Source organism: Chiloscyllium punctatum, chromosome 31 (assembly GCF_047496795.1).
Source record: "Chiloscyllium punctatum isolate Juve2018m chromosome 31, sChiPun1.3, whole genome shotgun sequence".
Lineage (NCBI taxonomy): Eukaryota > Metazoa > Chordata > Chondrichthyes > Orectolobiformes > Hemiscylliidae > Chiloscyllium > Chiloscyllium punctatum.
The window spans coordinates 33039057-33066603 of NC_092769.1; the positions used below are offsets into that span (position 1 = coordinate 33039057).

General features: G+C 40.0%; 2 gene segments (V, D, J or C); both read right to left on the reverse strand.

Annotated features, from left to right (window-relative positions):
- Nucleotides 1-5314: 5314 nt before the first annotated feature.
- Nucleotides 5315-15535, reverse strand: LOC140456933 (Ig heavy chain C region, membrane-bound form-like). The segment is given in 6 exon segments: nucleotides 5315-5935; nucleotides 6075-6202; nucleotides 9002-9331; nucleotides 9786-10094; nucleotides 12035-12340; nucleotides 15431-15535. Coding segments are annotated over 6 exon segments (1095 nt in total).
- Nucleotides 15536-17964: 2429 nt separating this feature from the next.
- On the reverse strand, nucleotides 17965-27344 carry LOC140456934 (Ig heavy chain V region-like). The segment is given in 3 exon segments: nucleotides 17965-26021; nucleotides 26731-27114; nucleotides 27243-27344. Coding segments are annotated over 2 exon segments (426 nt in total).
- Nucleotides 27345-27547: the final 203 nt, after the last annotated feature.

Below are 27547 nucleotides of genomic sequence, written 5' to 3' on the forward strand. Positions count from 1 at the left end.
CCGTTCCCATTCAGAGAAATTTGTTCCTGATGGATGGAAGCGGTTGTTTCTGTACTTCTGCCATTTTTATTGAACTCATCTCAAGCTACACTTTAGAATTTGACAGTCAGGTCAAAACTGTTTGTGTTAAGCTTTATCAATTTTGACCAGTTTTCCAGCTCTTCATGTTCTTGAATATTGGAATGGGACTGGGGTCTATCAGGCCTCAAGGGACAGGCAGCAAGGTCATTAGGTAGATAATACAGTGGAAGATGACAAGGGAAGGAAGGAGTTTCAGTGGCTCTCATATTTCCACCTCCGTAGTATTTTATTGATCCCAAATTAGGGAAAAGATGACCACTCAGGTGGTCAATGTAGAGTCTGTTCCCGCCAGTACTGGCAGTTTATTAGCAGTAGGTGGGTCCTCTATTGCGTGGGAGACCTCCTCCTGCATCCTAGAGACACGCCTGCAGGATGTCCCTCCTAATGAAGTACCTCATGGCTCACAACAGGGTATCCCATCTGCATACTGGAACAGTCTCCTGTCCATGGTAGCGATCATTACGGGAACTGGAAATCAGAGTATGTGAGTGAAAGAAGCCGTGAGGGCTAGAGTGTTCACAACATTCCCAGGACCAGGTTGGCAGGTCCTACTGAAGCCATGAAAAAGTCATTAAGAACCCCCAATTGGTGCATGAACAATGGGTTCCTCCTACTCCTAGTACGAGTATTGTGATTAATGCTTTTTAGTGCTATTAAGCAAATAGTGAAGTGTGGCCATGTGATAAACTCATTTACATTCACTGCTGAATACTCGAGACTTTTTTGTGAGAAACTTTATAATTTTTCTAGCTGTTCTGAATACACTTTTTGTTTCATACAATGGAAATTTTATACATAGGGTTACAGAGGAAAAACAGACCATTTGGCACAATCAGTCCATGCCAGTGCTTATGTTCCACTCAAGGTGTTTCACATCTTTCCTCATCTAAATCGCCCATTGTAATTCTCTATTCCCATCCCTTCCAAGTGCTCGCCTAGTTTCCTTAAAATACATCTAAACTATTGATTTCAACTATTCCGTCTGGTCACATATTCCCCGTTCTCATCATTCTTTCAGTGAAGAGGTTTCTTCTGAATTCCCTTTTGGATTTCTTGAGGTACCGCCTTATATTGACAGCCTCTAGTTATGTTCTATCCCAAAGTGAAATGTTTTCTCTGTATCTTCTCCTTCAAAACCTTTCATAATTTTAGAACTGTCAGCCTTCTTTTCAAGAGAGAAGTGAACAGCACAACAATTCTTCCTTGATATGCACAGCCAGAAACTTGTGCAGCATTTTTATAAATCTTCTCTTCACTCTTTCTCATACATTCTTTAATATGTCAACTGGAACTGCAGGCAATACTCTTAATTATAGTCAACCAAATTTTTATAGGGACCCTACTTTCAAATCTATCCCTTTCGAGATAAAATTTAGAGATTTGTTTGCATTTTTATGGCCTTTGGAACCTGTGGTGAAATTGTTAGTGACTGATGTAATTGTCTGAAATCCCTTTGTTTGTCTCCCTCACTTAGATGTGCATCTTTGAATAAATGACCTGCACATTATTCCTACCACGATGTAACACCTTACGTTTATCTGTGTGGATCTTCATTTGCTAATTATTTGAACATACCGTAAATTAATTAATGATCGCTTGCAACCTCTTGTAGGCCTCAGAATTGGCTACATTTCAACATTCCTTTCCAATTTGGTATCATTGAATTGCTAACTTTTTTGTCGTAATTAGATACAATATTTAATTTGCAGTTTTACTTTATTTTGTTTTGAATTTTTAGAGACGTGCAGTAATCCACACGGTAACTATAACAACTAAATGTGGAATGACAGATAGATGAAAATTATTACAAACACAGGACTAATTAATAGACTCTATTAACTGCAAGGTCAAAACAGGGAATTATTTTTTACACGAATGATATGGTGAGATTATCCGTAGTGCAATAACTTTTTCTCCATTTTTTTTGTTGCAGTTTATTTCCTCAGGTCTTTCTGTGCTACTGGTATGAAATTGAAAAGGCACCCATCCTCCATTTTAAGCTAAATGATCATTTAAAAAAACAGCATTTATATAAAATGTAACATGATTTATGAAGTCATCCCTCTAGGCTTATACATATTCACAGCCATGTAGAGTTATATAGGGAGAGGCTGAATAGGCTGGAGCTGATTTCTCTGGAGCGTTGGAGACTGAGGCGTGACTTTATAAATGTTTATAAAATCATCAGAGGCATGGATACGGTGAATAGACAAGGTTTTTTCCCTGAGGTGGGTGGAGTCTCACCTAAACCTATACTCGTGAGTATAGGTTTAGAGTGAGAGGGGAAAAAGTTGAAAGTACCTAAGGAGTAACATGTTCATGCTGAGGATGGTGTGTAAAGAATGAACTGCCAGAGGAAGCGGTGGAGGCTGGTGCAATTTCAACATATAAAAGGCATCTGAATGTGTATACGAATAGGAAGGGTTTAGAGGGATATCGGACAAGTACTGGCAAATGGGACTAGATTAGTTTAGAATATCTGGTCAGCATGGGCAAGTGAGACTGAAAGACCTGTTTCCAAGTTGTAAATCTCTATGACTCTATGATCTACCCCTTTGCTCTTAATGTACTAGTCGAATCTCTTTGGATTATCTTTAACATTATCTCCCAAGGCTATCTCATTTTCCTTTCTTGCCCTCCTCATTTCCCTCTTTAGAATGTCCCTGCACCTCTTGGACTCTTCGAGATTCACTTGATCTCATTTATCTATATCTAATATATGATTCATTCTTAATCTGAACCAGAGCCTCAATATCTTTATTCCTCAAGTGTTCCCTCCTCTTACCAGCCTTATCTTCACACTAACAGGAAAATCACGCCTCTGAACTCTCGTTATCTTACTTCTGAAAGCTTCACTCTTGCCAGCCGTCCCTTGAGCTGCAAACAGTCTACTCCAACCAACCCTTGAAAGTTTTTTGTCTCATACTATCAAAATTTGCCCTAGTCCAATTCAGAATTTTAACTTATATATAATGCCAATCCTTTCCATAGATATTTTACAACTAATCGAATTATGACCCCGGCCCCAAAAAGCTCCCCTACTAACCATTCAGTCACTTGCCCTGCCTTGTATCACAAGAGTAGGTCAGGTTTGCTCCTTCTGTGATAGTTACATCTGCATATTAATGAAAAACATTTACTTTAGCACTTACCAAATTCCTCACCATCCAAGCTCTTAAGACCATGGCTGTCCCATGGTATGTTTGGAAGTTTATAATTTGCGATTGTTACAATCCTATTATTTTTACATATAAATAAGATCTTTCAACATATTTGTTGCTCAATTTCACTCTGACTACTGGGGGGACTATTACAATTGCATCTAAGTAATCATGCCCTTCTTATTTATGAGTTCTATCCACATAGCTTCACTGGACCATCCCTCAGAAATACCTTGTGTTAGAACAGCACTTATATTTCACCACAAGAAAAATTGACTCCAATCTCCTTCTAGCTCTTCCTATTTCTGCCGAACCTTTGATGGTGGGAGGGGCTTTGAACATAAATTATTCAATTTACAGGTGATGGTTCGTAGCTGAAAATAAAGATACCATGGGTGATTTGGGTGATGGGAAATAAAAGGTTACATTGTGTGGAAGGAACATTCTGGATATAAACAAGAATTTTACAAACCGATCTCCATTCTGTCTGCCCAGTTCTTGCCTACACCGCTGTACCTCCAGAGGACTTTCCTTTTATTTTGATGAGTTCAAGTTAATCTCAGCCACTGTTTTGTACTTGTCAACTATTTGTTAACGGGGGTTTGCCGTTTCAGAATGTAGGTTGCCTTATTGTGTACGTTCTCAGAGTTCAGTGTTTGGGGTCCTTGTTGGTTCACCCTGTGCTTTGGTATATAATGCAAAATTACAGAAAAATATTAATAGCAATTTAAGATAAAATGTTAGGATATTGGAAGAACAGCTAAGAGCATCAAGTTTGACAGAGGGTTGTGGGACAGGACATGGAAAGCAGCAGGGTTTCCAAAACTTCTCATCTCTGCCTTCCCTGATCGAAATCAACCTGTGATTTATCATTTTTGAGGATTGTTATTCATTAACATCGGTGTGTCAGATTGATCTCAGTCTCAGGGAGGTGTGACGTGCTTCTTTGTTTAGTGATGAACTCAGAGGAACATACAACAGTAAGGGTGTAAACCCAAAGGGGTGAAGGAGCAGAGGATCCCCCGTGTGTATGTGCACAAATCAGGGAACACGTGGACAGAAGAGCAAATAATCCCTACTTCATCAATAACGCCGTAGAGAACAAACACAAAGCAATTATATGAAACTCAAATAAAACAGTCTCTTGTCTCACCTGGGATGTTGCATCTTGTTTCCGGTGCCACGTTTTTGAAAAGATGCGAAGTTATGAGATTGAGTGCGTGACTGATTCACAACACTATTCCCGGGATGATACACCTCACCAACTCTGAGAAATTGGGACTGTTCTCCTCTGCTGATAGTTTCCAGACTCTGTAAACATTTGCTCTGATTGGTTCTCAATTCCGTCTTGCGTCACATAGATCCCAATGGCTGAATATTTCAAGTACTCACGAGCTCTGACTTGCCTGATCAACATTGACCTCTGATTTATTATTTGTGAGGGTTGCTGTTCAGTAATATCCCTGTGTCAGATAGATCTCAGTCTCATTCCCTGGGATTTGACAGGTGTGGTGTGTCAAATAGACCCCAGGAATTGTGCTCCATGAGATTTAGGTGTGAGAAAAACTCCAGTCCTGAGAATCTGCCCTTGGATTGTGGACGTTTTTTGTCTGAATACCGAACTGAACGTTGACATTTTCGGCTGATGAATGTTTCGTTGGGCGCTTTAGGTGGCGATTTCTGCATTACTAACCCAGGCTGTCCCCACATTGGGAGCACTTTTAGTTTAGACGGTGTAGAGTAAAGTTTCAAACTCCTTTGCCTGCCTTTTATAGGTTTCTGGTGGAGCAAAGCTCCTCATTTGTATCATTCGATGACGCGCGGTCGTGACCCTTTGTGCATAAGAGGAAATGTTCTCTAATCATTCTGCCTCTGGAGTGTTCCATCAGGCATATCGTGTGATAGATGTATTTACATTAGTGGGCTGCATGGTAGCGCATCATTAAACTAAATGACTGAATGAAACACAACCAAACAGAACAAGTGAAAGCATTTGGCTGGGAAAGGAGTAGGATGTGGGAAAATGTATTATTACTGACTGGCCTTGAAGAAAGAATTAAGTAAACTCAAGGTTAGTGCATATTCATTCGAGATTTATTAACAATTTCAGAAAGCATTTTTATCCAAAAAGTTGATGTAAAAGCTAACATAAGTGAATATAATGGCTGGATGCCACATTGAGATGAGAACACATGCGCTGTGAGCTGGGAATTTTCTGTACATCAGTAACAGTCACAAGAAAGAGAGTACAAAGGCTCATCAGAAAGGGTTACACCAGTAACAGTCACAAGAAAGGGAATACAAAGGCTCATCAGAAAGGGTTACATCAGTAACAGTCACAAGAAAGGGAGTACAAAGGCTCATCAGAAAGGGTTACATCAGTAACAGTCACAAGAAAGGGAGTACAAAGGCCCATCAGAAAGGTTAGACAACCATTCTGAGTAAGGAACTAATAAAACCAAAACAAATGGGCTTCAAACAACTGGGAAGCTACTATTTCTTCCAACCACAACCATCTCAAAGATATCAAAGTAAAAAGGAAAATCCATCAATAATTGTCTCAGTTACACGCTGATAAACTGAAGTAATCTCACTGTTAGAGTCAGCAACAGGACAGATTGTAGATTGGGAATTCAGAGACCTTGATAAGCAGATTAGGAAAATCAAGGGGGTCCACAATTCATTCACTTAACCTGGAAAAGAGAGATAAAGCAATGACGCAGATATTTATGATCAGAGACTTTCAGACTTAATGTTTATTCAATGGCACACTTAGAGATTTCACAAAACATATTGGGCTGCTTGTCGTGAGAAAGATGTGATTATTCTCACCTTCACCAGAGTCACGGCAGCGCTGTAGAAAATACTCAGGAAGAACAAGGTAATGAATGTGGAAGCAGTTGTCCAGATGTTGCTGTTATCATCCTCATAGTCTTCAATCCAAGTGCGATCTATTGAATCTATGAATATAAAGCCAAGAGAACGCATTTAGATTGTTTATTGATCCAGATCGATCTATCTGCATCCAAGTCATGTAATTAGAGACCATTACATCTTCATAAAGCAATCAGGTATTTCTCAAGGGCTCTTATCTGTATCTATTAGTGCATTATTGACTCTCAGCAAGAAATTACAAATACTAACTGCACATGTTCTTTCTTCACTGTCCATGTCAGAACGTTTTAAATTATTTTTCTTTCAATCTATTATTTAAGGATATTATTATTTGAGGAATGCTTATTATGAATGATTATTTTAATTATATCATTATATTTTAAATATAGGCTGTGACAGCATTTTGGTTGAAAATTGTGGCCATCACTGATTAAAAGTTCAAATGTGATTCTCATCTTTATGTATTGGTGACCAATTACTTGGCAAATCATGAATATAAGTGACATCACAGTCAGGACATTGCTTCATATTTTTGTTTGTAGGATCTGTACATTTAGGAATAAGTGTTTGTACATGTGACCCTTAATTTATTTGATGTACTGCTTGGTGTGTTTGGTTTTCCTTTAATGTTTGTGTATGTGGTTATGAGAGTCTCTTACTTCACTCTTGCCCATGTTGGAGTCTGTGCATGAATAAACATATTCCTGTTCCTTTACTGCTGGTGTGCTCATGTGTTTGTGTACCTAAATTTTGGTCTTTTCACATTGTGTAAGCATCATCATGCTAATATGCCACTTCGTTGCTGCCTATGCTTATCTTGCAATGTCTTTGTGAGTGTTCACTTTTCATTAGTGCTATCTAAAATGTGTGCTTATGTGTCTGTTTCAGATCCTACCTACATTAGGTTATTTTCATGTTTATGCTTAATAAATGTTAGCATGCAATGTTATATTTTGATGGATGTTTATATTTATATGATGATGTTTGCTTGTGTGGCAATCTTTCCCAAACCATCTCCTGATAAGCTTGTTTGTGTTATTGTTTGTGGATGCTTGCTGATGCTTGTGCCCATTATTCTTACTTAATAAACACCCCTCTATTTGTTGATCTATGCACTTGTGTGTCTGCATGTGAGACTCTGAATTTGTGTGTACGTGTGATATTGTATCCATGCTGATCAATGTGGTTTAAAAATAACTAATTAAGCTGCCTCTGTCATTGTATGTTTGTGATTCTGAAAATGGGAAAGTTATGATATTAATATTTATCTCTGTGCACTTAAATGCCTGTGTGAGTTGACAAGTGGGAGGACATTTTTCGGAATTTGTATCTGTGTTCATGCTTGTATGTCTGTACGCATTGTGCTGTATGAATGTAAATGTATTTGTGTGTTACCGTGTGTCTATGTTTCTCATGGTTATGTGTGAGTACCCCTGTTCATTTGTGCAAATGATTTTCATTCGGTGTATGTGAGGTTTTGTATGAGCTTAGAGAGTGTTCAAGTGCCACTTGCACGTGTGTCTCTGTGTGAGTATGCATGTGTGACATCTTATCTACATGCACATTTGAGTGTGCACATAAATATGTGCCTTCAGGTGAGAGCTCGGAAATGTGTCATTACGAGTGTATTTGTGATCATCTCTCTGTATCTGTTCTTATACCAGACTGCAATTTTTATTATTCTAAATTATTGTTCGAATTTTAATGGATTGCCCATAATTAGATCTGACCTTGGTGTTGTAGGAAACATTTCCCATCGTCATGGAGAGATAAGTGTTTCATGAGCAACACTTCTGTTGCAATGATAGAATTTCTGTCTCTGAGAGAAAAGTCTTGAGTTCAAATCCCCACTGCCCCAGAGATAACATTTCTGAATATATTTATTAGAAAATGTCTACTTGTGTTCTGTATGTGAAACAAAATGATATCAGGTATTCGAATACCAGAATTGATCCCATGTGCTCCAGAAAACTGAGACAAACCTATGGAATACAAACCGGGATGATGCAAACACCCGTTTTGGATTATGGGAATCAATGTTAATCATTTGTTAACAGAGCCAAGCATGTCCAACATGCTTCAAAGGTATTATTTTGCATGGAAATGTTAAATCTTTGGACAGTAAGCAAGAAGCTGACTGTTCCTGTTAGTAACTGGGTTACATTACAAAGGACATCTTCCATGAAAACTCTTCACAGGGAGCAAGAGGACAGACCATTCATCGTTCCCCTCCCCTCTGCTTTACGATAACTTATCTGTTGATTCTCTTTGGTGTGAAAGTGAAGATACATTCTGTTAACTCATGCGCTGGTGCAAGATCCCTGGCAGTTCCCCAGAAACAAAGGTTACATTCAAACTGTTCTGCACTATTTACGATTGGTATGTTCCTATCAAATTTAATTTTATCGTGTCTTAAATTTACATTTCCAATTGGTGCAATGTGGCACTTTAAAACTGATATGAATTTTGTAAGAGTGTCCACTCGGGGGAATCAAGAACACCAAGTTCAAAACTCGTGCTCTACCCTTGACATAAAATGGACATTGTCAGATTTTGTCACAGAGGGATTTACGATGGATAAGGTATTTGGCGGAATCCTGCAATGAGTGAGCTTTACTCTGTCTCTAACCCAGGGTGTATCTGAGCAGAGAACATTAACTGCACAAGACACTTGTCCTAGACCTGTTAATAATCCACTTTAACTACACAGATGGAATGGAAGTCATGGTGGGAAACAATTAATTTCGTATTTAACTCACAACTGGAGGGAAAAAAAACAATTCGATTACTTCTGTTGAATTTTTATTGACATGAGTTAACAGTGTCCATCAGTGCAAGCGAAATGTTTACAAAACTCGGTTTACCGCTGGATTTATCGACTGTTCTGTTGATGATCTTCAGTGGAATCGCTTCATGTCCCACCACACAGGAGTAAGAAGCACCGCTGGCCCACTCCTCCGCTGTAATGGATAACAGGCTGTACATGAAGAAGGAGATGTTGTCACTCTCCGCCATCACCTCGGTGTTCTTGTAGTTACTGGGATTCACCGGCTTGTCATTGTTTGTCCACTTCACGAAGATCTCTCGGGGGGAGAAACCTCTCACTAAACAGGTGAGGGAGAGAAACCTCTGAGCGGAGATTTCTTCTGTTGGTGGCAGGAGGACCGACACTGATGGCTCCAGCGGATTAATCACTGCAGAATATTTGAGACAAATATAAATCAACCAAAAAATCCTGAACCAATATCACAATTTCACTAAATATTAAAATATGCCATGTTTAATTTGGGATTTATTCACTTCCGTTTACTAAAGGAGCAGAATGGTACACATTCTGTCCATTAAAAAAAGTCGAGTTTAATGTGAAAGTTGCCTCCATGTTTCCAGCCCACAACAAGGACATTCTGTCCAACTGTCATTGCTGATGGTGACGTCACAACCCAGGCTTCTTCCCACTTTATCTGACTGAATCAGAATACAATATCCTTTGGTCCATCTTTTTCTTAATCAGCTACCTAGCTATCCTGCCTTCAGATGCATCATTAATACTCCCAATGGTGTTTGTTCATTACCAATCAAAGCCTGACATTGATGTAACTGGATCTGGATTACACATGGGATCCTTTGTGCTTTAATCTCACCACTCACCTTTCTCCTTGTGGATGGAGTCTCTCCGCGGAGTCGGTAGATTCTGATGGTACACCACACATTCAAAAGTAACGCCACTCAGCCAGGCTTCAGTAGAAATGTCTAATTTGCTGATCACGCTGTCGGTATTCTGTCCAGGCTGGTCAGCAATCTCTGTTTTCAGAGGCTTCTTTTCTTGTTTCCAGGTCACGTTGACTCCAGAAGGAAAATTGGACACAACACAGGTTAACGTCACCGTCGCCTCCAGTAAGACTTGTTCTACTGGCGGTGGGAGGATTTTAACGGTGTTAGGCTGGCACTTGGTATGTTCTATGAAACAAAAATCAAAGTCAATGAAAAATGCCCCTTTATGATACAAACAGCCAATCTTCAGATTACATCTTCACAGGGTGAAGACACCACCTTCAAAATGACAACTCCAACTATTGCTGAAACGATGCTTAATATTGTTGATGTATTTTGATTTGTGAAAGCATTTGTGATTACCTATAACATACCCTGTGTAATTACTCCTAAAGAACACTGGCTTTGAAACAAGTGAAACCTGAAAAAAAATAAAATAATCGAAGATACCATCATGTAACTCATGGAATTACCTTTCTTTCAGAGTCTGTCTCTCACTTAACACCATCTATAGATACTTGTGACAAGAGTAATCTCAATATAATGAGTTCATTTCCATGTTCATAATCCTTAGGTGCAAATGCTGCTGGTCATGCTGACTGCCAAATCACATCCTACATTTTAGACAAATGATAATAAATAATAATCATTCTCTTTGCAGAGTTCTAAAGTGTTACAGGAGCGGTGAACAGCCATGGAAATTCTGTTCATTATATTTAACGTGATCAAAAATACTTTGCGTTATTGGTGTGATGTCATTCTCTAATTTATGTCATTGTTCCTCGTGAGCTGTGTTTGGAGGAGATCAGAAAACAAGACATTGAGTACAGCATTGGATATCGAGAAGGACACCCATCTCCTTAAGTCTTTCCCTCCATTCAGTTTGTTCGTAACTGGTCTGTACTTTCACTTTATTTACGAAGGTGCGTTTTTTAATTTCTTCATAGAGTAGGGGAGAAAAAAAAACAAACAAAAGCGTCTTAAATTAATCTACAAACGCGATGGAAATGTGCACTAATTTTATAGACATCCATTACTCACTGTGTAAACATCGCTACCCCAAACCAGGCTAAATCAACCTGTCTCGAGTTCCTAGTTCATTCATCACTATTGGACCGTTCTTACCAGAATTTATTCTCCTGCCTCATCCACTAATTACAGAGAGCATCTTAAAGAAGCTCAGTGAGATCACGTTTATCCCAGTTGATGTGATACCCACTTGGTCTGGGGTCTGATCGCATAAATGAAGTTAAAGAGCTCAGTACCAGATAAAAATCGATGTTGTACAATGTCCAATGCCAACAGGTCATTCCTGAGCAGGGAATGAAGCATTGAACGCATTTTGATTTATTTTCAAGTAAGGGTCACTGCATATTTTAACCACGTGTTTTTAAGACCACAACATCATAAGATAGAGGATCAGAATAAGGCTGTACGGCCAATCCAGAGTTTAGATCAGAATGATGCTGGAAAAGCACAGCAGGTCAGGCAGCATCCGACGAGCAGGAAAATCGACGTTTCGGGCTACAGCCATTCTACTGTCTTCTCTAAACAAGACCCGATCTATCTCTGGCTTGAATACACACAATGGCCTGGCCTCCACAGCCCTCTGCAGCAACAAGTTCCACAGCCCCATCACCCTCTGGCTGAAGACATTTCTCCCCACATCTCAGTTCTAAACGGTGCCCCTTTAACCCTGAGCCTGTGCCGTTGGGTCCTCGTCTGGCCGACCAGTCAAAACATCTATTCCACGTTCACCCGACCTCAGTCTCTCAGTATTTTGTCTGTTTCAATCAGATATCTCTCCAATATCCCCCCTCCATCCCCAAACTTATCCTTGAAGCGGCCCTCTGAACGCCTCTCCAAGCATGGTCAGGCAATAAACTATTTAACAAAGCTCACTGTCTATATATCTATCTTCAAAAGAGAGGAAACATGCTTTTCTGACTTGCCAAAATGTTGAGTCATGAGCGATGCTAATGTAACACTCAAACTGAAATGCGATACGTGGCATGTTGGGAAACGAGAAGCTGTACCGTACTGTTTACTCCGCCTGATAAATGAGCGTGTTTGATTCACATCAGAGTTTAGAATGATTTGTAGCTCTCTCAGTGTGTGTCTCTTACCCTGGAGTGCGGTGATGTTTTTACTTTGAATGTTCTCTCCATGAGTGACCTGGCAGGTATAGACTGCGCTGTTGAACCATTCACCATAAGGGACCATCAGCCGACTCGTCACCGAGAAGTTCCCGTTTGCCTCACACACGGGAGACGTGAAGAAGCCAGAATCCAAGGGTCGGCCATTTTTCAACCAACTCACGGAGATTGACTTCGGATGGAAATCAATGATTGAACAGACGACGGTTGCAAACTTGCTGCTTGCGATTTCTTCACTGGAGCTCACAGTTAGGAGAAGAGTTGGTGGGAGAATACCTAGATCATTAGGAAACACATCGCATAAATTATCTGACGAATTTCAGAACAAATACAATCAGTTCTCATATATCAAGGTTTCTTATGGTTAATGGATACAAGATTCATAATTGTGCAGAGTGCTGGAGAAGCTGGGATCCACACAGAAAGATCAGCAGGACAATGTGAAAAGCTAAAATGATAGGACACAGCAAGGGAGTCAAGGAGGCATAAAAACTATAGGCCGGTAACATCAAAAGGGAGATAGCAATGTTGGATGGTATTCGTTTTAATGACAGAGTCTGATGAACAAGGCAGACAAATTACTGGCATAAATGAGGAAATGATGCGGTTGCTATCACAGAGACATATTGAGAGCCAGGCAGGAGTGGCTATTCAACATTCCAGGATTTAGTGCCTTCAGGCGAGACAGGGAAAGATGGAAAAGGATGAGGGCTGGGGGTGTGCAGTGCAGAATGTTGCTTCTGTCGCAATTCTGACAAGAGTATTTTAGGCTGTAAAGAGAAATGAAATCATGGATACCTCCTCAAACAAAGGCAAATGGACAGTTCTTCAAAACCAAAATACAGAAAACATAACTACTGGGAGAGCACGATAGACCTTACTATAGGTCCAAAAGAGCAAGTGAACATACATGGGCAAATTTCAGAGAAATGCAAATTAAATAGGGGAATGAGAAAAGAGGTTTTTAACTTCCTCAGCAGAGGCTTGGATATTCATTTTGTCAAACATTTAGAGGGAGCAGAATTCTGAAAATGCCCCCAGGAGAATATTTTAACAAAGTATGTGTTTAATACTGAGAATTTTAATCCAGACCTTGCAAGAGAGGGGTGAATCTGGACTTAACTTTAGGGAATGAAGTCGACCCAGTGGGTAAAACCTCAATGGTGGAGCACTTTGCAGACAGTGATCGTAAATCAGTTGGATTTCAGATTGTACTGCAAAGGAATAGAAATTGGCCCAAAGTTCTGAAAAAGGAAAGGACAATTTTAGTAAGATCAGGTAATGACTTGACCAGAGTTGACTGGAAGCTGACACTTATTGGTAAATCTGAGTCAGAGCAGTGTGACACATTTAAGAGAGAGATAAGAAAATCACAGGGAGGACATTTCCCAGGAAGCCACTGAGTGGGACCAAGAATGCAGTGGGCTCTGGACACCAAAGGGCATGAAGGGGGAGATAAAGAGAAACAAGGGAGGCTTCCGGTCTAAACTGAAATCTTAAAACAATTGGAATTAGTATGGAGTACAGAATGTGCAAGGGGGAGTTTGAAAGACAGAGGAATTAGAAGAGCAAAAGGGACCATGAGAAAATAATAGCAGTCAAAATAAAGGAAAATATTTTTAAAAGTTACACGCTCATTCATAATAAAAGAATTATTCGGGAAACAGTAATGCTCATTAAGTGTATTATTGGAGTGGAGCCGGAGGATTAGGTTGTGGTCAAAACGAACGTGTTGTGCCAGTGTTCAGTCGTAAGAGGGACAATGTTGGGACAGAAAACATGGAGGGGTGTTGTGATGTAGTTTTCAGAAATTAGGACACATTACGTGATGTTCTGTGTTGTCTTGCTGAATGAAAAGTCGTTATATTTCCAGGGCAGATGAAAAGTATACCGAGCTGTTGAGCGATGCAAAGGATGAAATAGTTGGGTCGCTGACAATAATTTAGAATTCCTGTCTGGCCACAGCACTTGTCCCAAGTGAGTGTAGATCAGTCAACGTTGCACTGTCATACAGGACGAAGGAAGGTATAAATAATGAAAACACAGATCTGTCAAGCTCATCTCAGTGGTAGGGAAACTATTGAGAAGTGAAATTAGTCTTCATTTGGAAGATAAATCAACAATTTTCAGCACGGTTTTATTGAGAGGAAGTCATGTGTAAGAATTTGATAGTAGTTTTCAGAGAGATAACTCGATGTCCAGATGATAGAAATAATCAGAGCCAATGGGATCGGAGTTAATTTGACAGATTGGATCTACAACTGGCTGAGTGGTGGGAGCAGGGGATAATAGTCATCAGGTGTCTGCGTGACTGGAAATCTATGTCTCCTGGTGCTCTGTAGGGATTGGTTTGATTTCCATGTTATTTCTCTTACATACTAATGATTAAGACTCAAATTTAGGAGGATTAACCAGTGAATTCACAGATGAAATGAAAACTATCACGTTGGTAAGTCGTGAGCATAATGGCTTTCGATTGCAGGAGGATATAAAAGGGTTGGTTGTATGTGAAGAGAAGTTGCAAATGAAAATTATTCTGCATAAACGTAAGGTGATGTAATTCGGTAGAAGAATCTGTGAGGTATGACGTTTTGAATGGTGGAACCCTGGAAAGGCCTGAAGATCTTTGGTGCATGTACCCACCAATCCCCTATAGTACTGTGTCGTCTGGATAAAGAGGCTAAGAAGGTGAGAGGATATTTGCTTTTATGAGCCGAGACATTGACAATGAAGAGTAGGGAGATGATACTGGAACTTAATAGAACACTGGTTAGGCCATACTGAGGCGTTGTATGCATGTTATCGAAGGAATGTGATTACACTGAAGGCAGTATTGATGAGATTTGCCAGGATCTTGCCTGGGTTGGAGGGTTTTAGTTATGAAACTAGTTTAGATAGACAGGGGTTTTCCTTGGAGCAGAGGAGAATTAGGGAGAAGATTATCATGATGTCTAGAATTATTTTAGGCATAGACAGGGTAAACTGGATGAAACCTTTCCCCTTGATGGAGAGAGAAGTTAAGGCCAGGAACTTCCAAGTGGATCTCAGGGGAAAACAAAATCAAACAGAGGGTGGTGTTAGCCTGGAGCTCAGCACCTCTAAGTCATGTAGAGACTGAGCCCCTCATAGTAGGTATGAAGTATTGCGATGCATCCTTGCAAGGGCAAGTCCCACAAGGCAATGGATCAGGTGCTGGCACATGAGACTGGAATAGTTAGTTGGCTGTTATTGATAGGCATGAACTGGATGGATCAAAGGGCCTTGTTCCTGTGCTGTATAAGGTGATTCTATGAAAACGGTTATAGATAATGCCTTCTTCATATTAATCCCAGATGCTCTGTTTATCTCAGTTCCCACAACACATACCTGAACATGGCATTTCTTTGATGTTGTGCGACCCGCTGTGTTGAACCTCACAGTAGATTTTGCTGGGGCAATCTGCCGCCGACTCGGGCAGGGTTAACTGGCTGCTCAGGGTGTAGGTTCCCTTCTTGTTTCTCACTGATGGGTAAGTCTTAAATCAAGTCGTGATTAACTCCCCACCTTTCTTCCAGGTTACCTTGGTGACGTCAGGGGAATAATCCATCGCCAAACAACCAAAGGTCGCAGAACCGGTGTCGTGCTCCTCACAGGAGGAGACCAGGCCATAAAGCGTGGGGAGAGATGGTGTCTCTACAATAGAATGACCAATTGAGCATGTTAGTTTCTGTTCATTTGACCTTATCAGTTACTCAAATGTATCCTCAGCTGTAAACGTTTACCAGTATGCTCCCACTGAGTCTACAACATAACTGGAGTTTATTTTTGTTTCCTACCAGTTGCTGATCATGATCATTGGTTCCTTCTTTAGAAACATGCCCTCGACCTTGACCATTGCCATATAATTTAGGAAGAAGAACATCCTGATCCCACCCCAGTAACTTTGAAGATCTCACCAACTGACACTTTCACTGGATTGCTGTGAAGAGCAAAGAAGTTTCACAAAATACAAACCAAGGAAATGCAGATTCATCGAAATTCTACACTGTGTGCAAACAGGCCATTTGGCCCAACAAGTCCACACCCACCCTCTGAAAAGTAACCCATCCAAACCTATTCCCCTACCCTATTAGGCTACAGTTAACCCTGACTAATGCACCTAACCTCCCAATCACTGAACACAACATTTGCAATTCCCCCAGCTTGCACATCTTTGGACTGTGGGAGGAAACGCACACAGACTTGGGGAGAAAGTGCCAACTCCACACAGACAGTCACCCGAGGCTGGAATGGAACCCGAGTCCCTAGCACTGTGAGGCAGCAGTGCTAACCACGGAACCAGCGTGCTGTCCCACTAGGTACTGTGCTGCTGGAAATATACAACCGCTGGCAGTACCCCCGGAGAGAAATCAGAGTGAATCATAGAACATAGAACATTACAGTGCAATACAGGCCCTTTGGCCCTTGATGTTGCGCCACCCTGTCATACTAATCTGAAGCCCATCCCATCTACACTATTCCATGTACGTCTGTATGCCGAGGTAAAAACAATGACTACAGATGCTGGAAATCCGATTCTGGATTATTGGTGCTGGAAGAGCACAGCAGTTCAGGCAGCATCCAAGCCTGTCCAATGATGACTTAATCTTGGCGAATCTACTACCGTTGCAGGCAAAGCATTCCATTCCCTGACTACTCAATGAGTAAAGAAATTACCTCTGACATCAGTTTTATACATATCTCCCCTCACTTTAAAGTTGTGTCCCCTCGTGTTTGCCGTCCCCATACTTGGAAATCAGGTCCAGTGAGCCTTCCTCACTTCTCAATGCAAGGCAGAATGTTCTCTCTGGGAGGAAGGTCACTGCAGCAGCAGCACAGGCAGGAGCTGAGCACTGGGACTGGGAGGAGGGCTGTCACGGCTGAACTCATGCCAATTGTCTGGAAGTTGAAACATCTAATTTACAATTATCTGAATTCTGGAGGCCTCTGAAAAATGGAGGACCATTAAGGTTCAGAGACTTTGGAGTGTTACAGCTGAGTATTTACGTAAATATGATTTGAGAAATGAACTGGTAATCTTTAACTTTAATAACTATCAAATTGACATGCAGTTCACCACCAAACCTCATCTTTCAGACTAACCACTGCACTTACTCTGTCTAGACCTAAATTTCCACTCACATTGACAAACCCAACCCATTCATGCCCGGAACACACAACCCCTATCACACAAAACACATCCAAGGCAATCCATATTGGTAGTATAGCTGAGAAGAGAGATCTCGGTGTCCATGTACATAGATCCCTAAAAGTTGCCAGCCAGTTTGATAAGAGTTATTAAGAAGGCATACTTTGTGTTGGCTTTCATCAATACAGGGACTGAGTTTCAGAACCACGAGGTTAGGCTGCAGCTGTACAAAACTCTAGTGTGGCCGTACTTGGGAGTATTGTGTACTGTTCTGGTCACCACATTATAGAGAGAATGTGGAAGCTTTGGAAGAGATCAGAGGAGGTTTACCAGGATGTTGTTTGGTATGGAGGGAAGGTTTAATGAGGAAAGGATGAGGGTCTTGAGGCTGTTTTTGTTTGAGAGAAGAAGCTTGAGAGGTGACTTAATTGAGACATAAAAGATAAACAGAGGGTGGACAGTGAAAGTCTTTTTCCTTGAATAGTGATGGCTAGCAGGAGAGGACATAGATGATAGATGTCAGAGGTTGTTTCTTTACTCAGAGAGGAGTAGGGGCATGGAGCGCACTGCCTGCAACAATAGTACACTCGCCAACTTTAAGGGCATTTAAAAGGTCATTCGATAAATTTATTGATGAAAATGGAATAGTGTAGGACAGATAGGCTTCAGATTGGTTCCACAGGTCAGCACAACTTTGAGGGCTGAAGAGCCTGTTATGCACTGTTATGTTCTATATTCTATATTCCAGATGGACATATGATCTCAATTCCTTTCACTCATTTACACTCCTGCCGCCCTGCACCTGGCCCATGGTGAATCTGGCCCTGACTGGACATGGCACCATCATTTTCACAACCTCTGACAAAAGCCCACTACCCAAGACATGACCTCAGCCCTTGATCACTGACCTCTCATCTTACCCAAGTCAACCTGTGCACATTGCATCCTACCTCCTTTCGCATCTGTGCTTTACAACCTACCATTTTGCCAGACTCCGAGCTTTGCATTTTGACAACACGTCCACCTGTCACTTCATTACAGTGACCTTCCACCCTGAAACATCCTGGCACTCTGCCCGCCGCTACACTAACCAGCCTGGCATCCTGCCCACCTCTCCATAAACCTGTCTGGCAAAGACAGACCTCCTGCATTTCAGCTCAAACTACCTGCATTTCAGCTCAAACTACCCCTCACCTACCAAGCACAATTTGAACAAATTATCCTGTGACCATTACCATTTACCTTGATGCCACCTTGCCAGACAGAGTGCATGCAAGCTTACCCAGCAGCCAGCCAACACCTCACAGCCTACCAGCCCAAACTCTCCCACATGCCCAATCTAGCCCCTCACTTGCTCACCACCTTCCAACTTTGAGCCTATTCCAATATAAAGTCAGTGAGTCATAAAGTCGTACAGCACAGAAACAGTTCCTTTGGTCCAGCTCATCCATGCTGACCAGAGTTCCCAAATTAAACTAATTCCACTTGCCTGCCTTTGACCCATATCCATCCAGACCTATCCTGTTCCTGTAGCTGTTCAAATATCTTCTAAATGTTGGACCTATCTCTGCATTTACCACTTCCTCTGGCAGTTCATTCCAATGTTTTGGACAGTTACAACATGAAGCCCTAACTCCTGCACTCAGTGCTCTGACCAATGAAGGTACATGTGCAAAACACCTTCAACACACTAGGTACCTGAGACAACGCTTTCAAGAATATATGAGTCTGAACCCTCAGGTTCCTCAGTGTTCAACATCACTATCCAGTGCCCTACCATTAACTCTGTAAGACTCTATGAGTCTGGACCCTCAAGGCCCTGTGTTTAAACATCACTATCCAATGCCCTACCATTAACTCTGTAAGTTGTGACCTGATTTATCTTCTCAAAATGCACCACGTCGTATTCATTTAAATTAAACTCCTTCTGCCACTCCTCAGCCCATTGGCCCAGTTGATCAAGATCTCATTGTACATTTAGATAACTTTCACTGCCAATTATACCACCAATGTTGGCATTACATGCAAACTTACAAACCTACAAACCATGTCCCATTCAATGTTTTCATGGCTTTCAACCAATATTGTAGCCTGTTTCCCTTTCTCCCACATATCTGTAGCATTTTTTTAAGGATTGAAGGAATCTATCTCCTTATTGAAATCATTTAATGTTTTGTCCTCAATCAATTTCTGTGGTGGAGAATTCCAAAGGTTCACCATTCTTTTGCTGAATAGTAAACAATCAGGTTCAATGTTATCGAGTGTTGGGAAAATTGGTGAGCAGCAAGATTAATGATGATCCCATGAATGGAATAGCCTTCTCGAGGGGCCAAGGTGCCTTCTTCAACTTCCATTTTGCATGCTGTCATGTCCCTTCGGCAGCATGTTCCAAAACTGTGACCCTTGAGGATAAGGGCGCACATGTATGTAAATACGTCTCCTGAAAGCTTTCCTCCAAATCAGACTTCAACTTGACTCACAACTATTTCCCTGCCCGTTTCCTCTTCCTCAATCACAGCTATGGGACTCACTTCCTACCAGCGCTGTGAATGTGCTAATACCACACCAACTTCAGCAATTCAAATAGACTGATGACAACTGGTTTCTCAAGGCGATATAAAAAGTCTGACACTTCCACACCGGTCTAGAGATTCAAACAACCACTGGAAGAATTGTAAATTATTTGAGGCACTTGTGTGTCTACACAAGATGACATGGTTTCCTTTTGTGTGATTTGACTGTGTTTTCACTGAAGGAACAGAGCTATTTCTTAATCATATAATAGGAATCAAGCATCCCTCATTTTTAGCAAGGCAATCACATATTATATTTTTTTATTCCAGGGAAGTATAGTGTTAAATTTATGAAATATGATGATTGGGATGTTTCAATTGGAAATAGTCAGAGATTTAAAGTTTACTTTCATGAGCAATTAATTCCAGCCTCATTGTTTCACAGTACTCACAGGAATGTCTTTCAAAAATGGTGACTCCCTTTGTTTACTGAATCAGTAAATCTAGGATAGTTTTTGCTTGTTAATCAAAGGTATTAAAGAGTTTTAGCCAAAGGGAGACCTGCGAATTTAGCTCACAGATACTCCATTATCTAAGTAAGTGGTGGAACAGCTCGAGGGGCTGAGTGCACTCCTCTTGCTCCTACCTTCCTATCATTGTGTCATTCGTTAAGCTAGCACTGGCGGTGAACACTTTTTATTAAAATATTTCAACAAATTAATTGTTTCACACATGCTTTAAAAAAATTCTGTTGATTATTTGGAAAAAGATCATTGACATTCTCTATTTGAGTGATCAAAATAATTTCCACCCAATTACAGCAGCCACTGCACTCTGGAGTGGGTTGTTACTTCACAATAGTTTCTTGTGAAACTCCAGCTCGAGATCAGGGCGCTCAAATTCAATGATTCTCTGATATTTAATATCTCTGAACATTCGCAATTTGTTCAAATGCATCTTTTCTCTGAAGAACGTGTTTAATCGAACAGAACTTTTTTCAATGAAACAACAAACTTTAAATGCTAGAAAACCAAAATAAAAGACAGAAATTTCTGAAGAAACTCAGCAGGTCTAGCAGCTCCTGTGGAGAGAAGGCAAGGTTAACCTTTCACATCCAGAGACCCCCTCTTCACCAAATTGTTTTCATGTTTTTGACACAAGAGCTCACACATGTTGAGATAAACAGTGATTACGTTGGCTTGACTCCTGTTGGAGAAAGGATTCTTAGCAGAGGTACTGGATGGTCGGAGTTAGCAATTGAAGACCATCTGAAAAGCTACCTCCATCTGCTGCAAGTGTTGGATTCAGCGGAACTCCCACTGGACTGAACAATCAAATTCAGCTACAGCACTGGTTTAATATAAAGGTGAGCACTTACTCTATTAACACCATCTAGCGAAGCCCAAACGCTTGTGAACAAATATTGATCTGGAAAAAGCTGCTAACTGCCAAAATTCTGTTTAATATCTAAGAGAGACAAGTCAGGACAGCGATTGAATAGATTTCACTGGCCTCTGTGAGTGGAATTCCAACAAACACCCAAACATCTCAATCTGCTTTCTTGCACTGAAGTAACCTGATAAGAGATGGTGTTACATACCTCTCTAACAGGTTGTAAGTGAACACAGGCCACCTGGCACAGAATCAGGGACACTACTACAACATCACAACAGACCTGAACACAATGAGCTCGACACTATCACAGAGAACACAGCCCACCTGTTTTGACAGTACATAAACCATGTTAGTTATTAACACCTTCCAACAACCAGGAATTGTTTCAGAATGTTTGTACAATGAAAGTAACATTTCAACATTTATCCAAGAATACTTTGATAGCAGCTCCGAATTGTTCAAACTCTATGGGAACTACAGAGGAATAAAACTAGGAATTGCATTGCCATCAATTCACTGTCACTGGATTCCAACCTCGAACTCCCTTCCTCTTTCCCCTGTGAATGTTGCTGCACCAGATGGTCTACTTAGTCTGAAAAAGATTAAAATGTTTTGAAGTGTAATATGACCATTGCCAGTGACATTAAAAGCTGATAATAGGTTTTCAAATAATAAGATGCAAAAAAATTCTGATTCTACATTGTGCCACGAAACATGTCCTGCATAACTGAGGCACAAAGAAAGTATACAGCATATTTCCATCTGCCTCGCTCAATCAAATATCTCTCGTTGCCAACAACCAATTTCAAAACTCTTGCTATCTGCTTTTTGTTCCTGAAACGCTCGTTCAGATTGGAACAACTTAGTCAGGGCTCTCAATTCTGAGGCACCTAATCGAATATTGTATTTCTGGCCGATAAAAATGGTTTTGAAGCGCGAGATGAAATTGAACTGTCTGAGATTCAGGGATCCGAATTGGACAATTTACAAAATGGTCAGGACCGTTGACAAGTTAGTCAGAGATAGCACTGAAACAAACTGTACAACAGACTTAATCCTAGAGGATACATTGCACAACTCCTCACGTCAAATATATTCACTGTACTTGAACATTCATCAGTGGAACTAACCAGTGGATTAATGTGAACGAGAATGTGTTCACAATGAACATAAATAACCACTGAGTTAATAAACTTCATAAGTCATTGTATTTAATAAAATGATTGAGGTGGGAAATATCGCCAATTAAAGCACAGATCCGGAGGCAATGGATTATTCTGTAAATTATTTTTACATATTCTTAAAACGGTCCATGAACTGGGGAGATTTTGCATGCACTGCATTAAGTCAATACTGCATTCCAGTGTGGAAAGCATTTCTGTTGAAGGAATCAGGGCAAGGTCATTTTCTTGTTAACTGCTTTTAATGAACGAAAATGTTTAAAAAGGTATGAATTCAAAACATGCTTCTGTCTGGAGTTGCCCGCTTTAACAGATGTCTAAGTAAATGTGGGCACTGCTGCCTCACAGATCCTTGTCCCCAGGCTCGGTTCCAGCCTTGGGTGACTGCCTATGTGGAGTTTACACAATCTCCCCTGTGTCTGTGTGGATTTCCTCCCACAATCCAAAGATGTGCATGTCAGGTCAACTGGTCATGCTATATTGTCTATAGTGTTAGGTGCATTAGTCAGGTGTAAATATAGTGTCGTGGAATGGGTCTGGGTGGGTTACTCTTCAGACGGTCGGTGTGGACTTGTTGGGCCAAATGGCCCGATACATACTGCAGGAAATCTAATCTGAACGATTGTCACACTTAACAAATGTGAGCAGATTCCTTCGGATCGCTACATTGCAATAAATCGGTCAAGTATATTAATTAAAATAAATATTACTCTATTTTCAGAGTCTGAATAAACAACGTGCTCCGTTATCCTCTAGTTCATGTCTTCTGCAAATTTGTGAACTCTGCATATGTCTGAACACATCGATGTAAAATGCATTCTCTGCGTTTGCAGCAAGTACTCCCATGGTTTTAAGAATAGAGTTCCTACAGTATGGAAACAGGCCATTTGGCCCAAAAATTCCACATTGACCCTCTGAACAGTAAGTAGCCCAACCAGACCCATTCCCCATAATTTATATTTACCCCTGACTAATGCACTCTAACCTAGACATCCCTGAACACTATGGCTGTGCTAAATTGCACAAATCACCTGACCTGCACATCTTTTGGACTGTGGTAGGAAACCAGAGCACCCGAAGGAAACCCACGCAGACACAGGGAGAATGTGCAAACTCTACACAGGCAGTCACCAGAGGGTGGAATCGAATTTGGGATCTTGGCGCTGTGAGGTAGTCGTGCCAACCACTGAGCCACCATGCTGCCCTGCGAGTTCATGAGTGAATTATTTTAATTAATTCAAAATTTGTCCTTCGTCACATAATTCACGATAGCAGATATTTCCGAAAGAATAACTCTTCAGTTGATTTTTTTTGTAAAATGTAACTATTTAATTAAAATGCACAGATTGGGAACACATAAAGCACTGTGCAGATTAAATAATTCAGTTAATGTTTTATTTTTATCCTGCAAATCCAGTTTAATCAGGGACATAACAATGAATTAACTCAAGTTACATATGAAACTGATCAAAACAGTGAAACTGATCTGTTATTCATAGAATTGTGCAGAATTTCCAAATGGTCTTTGTCAATGATCTTTTCCAGTCAGAAAAATATGTATGTAGTGTACAGCGGAATTGAAAGGTGTTTCTTGATCAATTATAACACAGTCATGGCATTTTTGCTCAAGAGCAAGAACTATGAGAACATTAGACTTTTGAAATGCTATTTATATTTCTCTATGACTTGTAAACTGTTTAAAGACAGACCTTGTGATTGAACTAGACAGTGGAGTTCTGAATTTGGATTGGAAAGCATGGATTAGATTAATCCTTAATTATTACTTTTAAGTAAAAATGGTGCCCGAAGGTATCTGTTTTCACTTCATTTCTAAAACCTTTGCGATTTGCCTTTCACTTAATAATAGGCTTTATGAAATTTCAACTCGCATGCTGATTGCATTGAATGAGGAACCTGGAGCGGTTCACTGTCACCAACCGTGTTAACATTGCCAAACAATGTTGAAACCAGAAACAGTTTCCCAAATATAACACACTTAATGTTACCCAAGCACAGTCCTTCCTCAACAGATGAACGATCACCAGATCACAACATGGTGTGTTTGCAGCAGAACTGGCTCTGCAAACATTTTCAACAGAACCAAGAACATGATGTAACCTCACAAAAAAAAAACAAATTGAAATCTAACAAAGCTGCACAGAATCCAGCAAACTAATGATTATATTGGATGGAAATAACAAGTCATAACAACAACCTTGTTTGTGAGGGGACTTAACACTTAAAGCTGTAACGTTTCTGGCAACAGTTCAATTTATTTCCAACCTGCACACCCTTCTTGATCATGACAATCTTGTGAAGAGTACAGTAGAGCGGTTGAAGGCATATATTGATTAATCACTTCATCGTCAAAACAAAATTATTTGAATTGACAAATTTTACCACATTATAATTTTAAGTTAGTTTCAATTACATAATCTGATCAATTCTGCAGTTTCAGATTTTAGTCCCAAATTTTATTTTGAATGAGGCTACTCAAAACAAAATTCAGCTAGTTTACAATTAGAACTGAGTTTTTTTTTTAAAAAGTCAATACATTAAAAACTTGTTTTTTTCATTTCTCACACTTCCGGGTTTCTTCCTTAAGTTTGTTTTCAGTTACAAATGGATGTAATGTTTTCAATCAAGCAGAGAAAAATGTGTCCTATAAGTTTAACAAATGCAGAAATGATAAATGAAAAACAAAATAACTTCACAAATATTGGTAATGAACAATAATCCAGAGAGTCAATCTCCTCACCAGAAAGAAAACACCAATTACAGAAAGCATGACAACGCTGATCAATTTCACAAACTGAATAAGAATTCAATCAACTCTCTTCAACAGAATCAAGGAAAATAAAATCAGAATCCAATCAACTCAAAACAACAGATTTAAATGAAAGATAATCAGAATCCAACCAATTCAATTCAACAGAATCAAATAAAACAATTTCAAAAGCCAATCAACACAATTCAACAAAACCGAGTAAAATCAAAATTCAGAATCCAATTAACACAGTTCAAACTGAATCAACGAAAGCAAAGCCAAACTCCAATCAACTCAATTCAACAGAATCAAGTAAAACAAACTCAATCTAATGCAATATAGCACCGCAAGAAAATTGTATGAGTTTCTAACCTGCTTGTCATCAACAAAAATAACAAAATAAATGAGATAATATAATCATGGTAAGAACATATATTCAAGAAATGAATAATGATATTTTAGCATATTTTAATCATGTTTGGTAATATCTTGAACATCTTTGAATTCTTAGCATTTGTTGTTGATAATAAAACTCACAGTCAGGGTGTCACTAACATTAAACATTATTTATAGCTGACAGATTAAGAGACATTAGGTGTTTCAAGTAACCCAGCCACACAGAATGCCCATCTGATAAAAAAAAGAGATACACTGAGCAACTGACTCTATCATCACCATTTTAACTATTTGCTGAGCCTTAACTGAAGTCTATAATCAGTCTGAACAAAAATCAATCCGAACTAAACCAAACTCAGCACAGAATCTGAGTTTCATTTAATTCAGAAATTAATCACATGAATAGAAAGTTTTTAAAAATTAACTAAGAAAGTTCAAAGTTCTTATCTGAAGTCACTGTCACCATGGTCCCTTGGCCCCAGTATTCAAGATAGTCACAGTGTTACATTCTCTGGACTGGGTCACACAATAACTAGCTCTACATAAAACAAATCAAAAATCTACCATCATTTTAAATTTTCAGAACCACAGGCAAAATAAAGTCAGGATAAATCTGCATCACATAATTGCGCTAGTGAATTCTGATCATTCTTGATAAACTTTAATACTGTTTTATCCTTCACAGAGTAACACATGAGCTGATTCTCAAAATTCCCAACGGTGTATTGATAATTACCCAACACTTTTACAAATTAAATAATGATACTGGCATTAAACCGCACAGAACTAATACTGCACTGCAAGTTAACGCAGTTTGTAGAAGTAATCACTGACTAGTTTCAAACAGTGGAGGCTGAATAGGTTTTTGTATTGATCATAATTGCAGTGTCACCCAGTATCACAATGATGTAGACCAGTACACTCATTCTCTGTTCTTTACTCTAGGTCTCAATTTTCATTTGAAAGAGCCATTTAGTCCTGATCATGTTTAGAATTAATGCCATAGTTGACATAACAATTAGCAGTGATTTCCTGAGCTGTCAGATATATTAAAACTAACATTTTGTCCGAGCATTTAATTGATGGAAGTGTTAGCAGTACATATGACATGCCCAAAACATTGTCCCATTGTGTCACCAGTTTGCCAGTTTAAATGGTACATTTCCTCTTTGATAGTTTTGTAAGAGGCAGCCTGAGGTCTGCGTCAGATCGCAGTTGGTATAATTACATTTAAAACTCGTACTGACCGTCAGTTTATGATGGAATTGACAAAATGTTCACTCGAGCTGTTTTTGAATGGGTCCAGCCCTGGTTCCTCTCGCTGTGGTATCTTGCACAGTAATAGATGGCGGTGTCTTCGATCTTCAGGTTCCCCATGTCCAACGTGAAAATGTTGTTTGAATTGTCTTTGGACGCAGTAAATCGATTCTTAATCGCTGGTGCATAGTTACTGTCGGATGAACTATAGTACTGAAGCAGCCACTCCAGACCCTGTCCGGGAACCTGTCGGACCCAGTACATGTAGCTGCTGCTAAGATCGAAGCCGCTGGTTTTACAGGTCAGTTTCAGGCTGCCTCCGGGACGGCCAGACTCTGCCTCTGGCTGGGTCAACACAATCTCCGATTGGACACCTTTAAAAAAGAAAACAAATAAACAATGAGCATTAATTCTGATGAAATGATGGCTGAGTCTTTTACATTCCTGCGGTAGACTAACATTGAGACAGTGACAAAGACAGACTTGAACAAAAAACACTCACATGATAAGAAAGTTAGGAATATACTGAGAAAAATTGTCGAAACAATCATTCTGATAACTTGTGGGAAGCGGTTCTGTCAAGATCTTTCTAAACAGAGACGACCCAGGAGTGTTGAATTACGGTCTGGTGCCCAGGATTTATATGGCCATCGGAAAGGGCCGGCTTACAGCTTCCGCCTGTTGGTTTCCTGCTGGAGGCTCAGACTGGATCCTGGTCTCAGCTTGTACAGCCCGAACACATGGGATCATGGATTTACGAGGTTATGCTGAAACATGGACATATACACATCTTGGGATATTTATTTT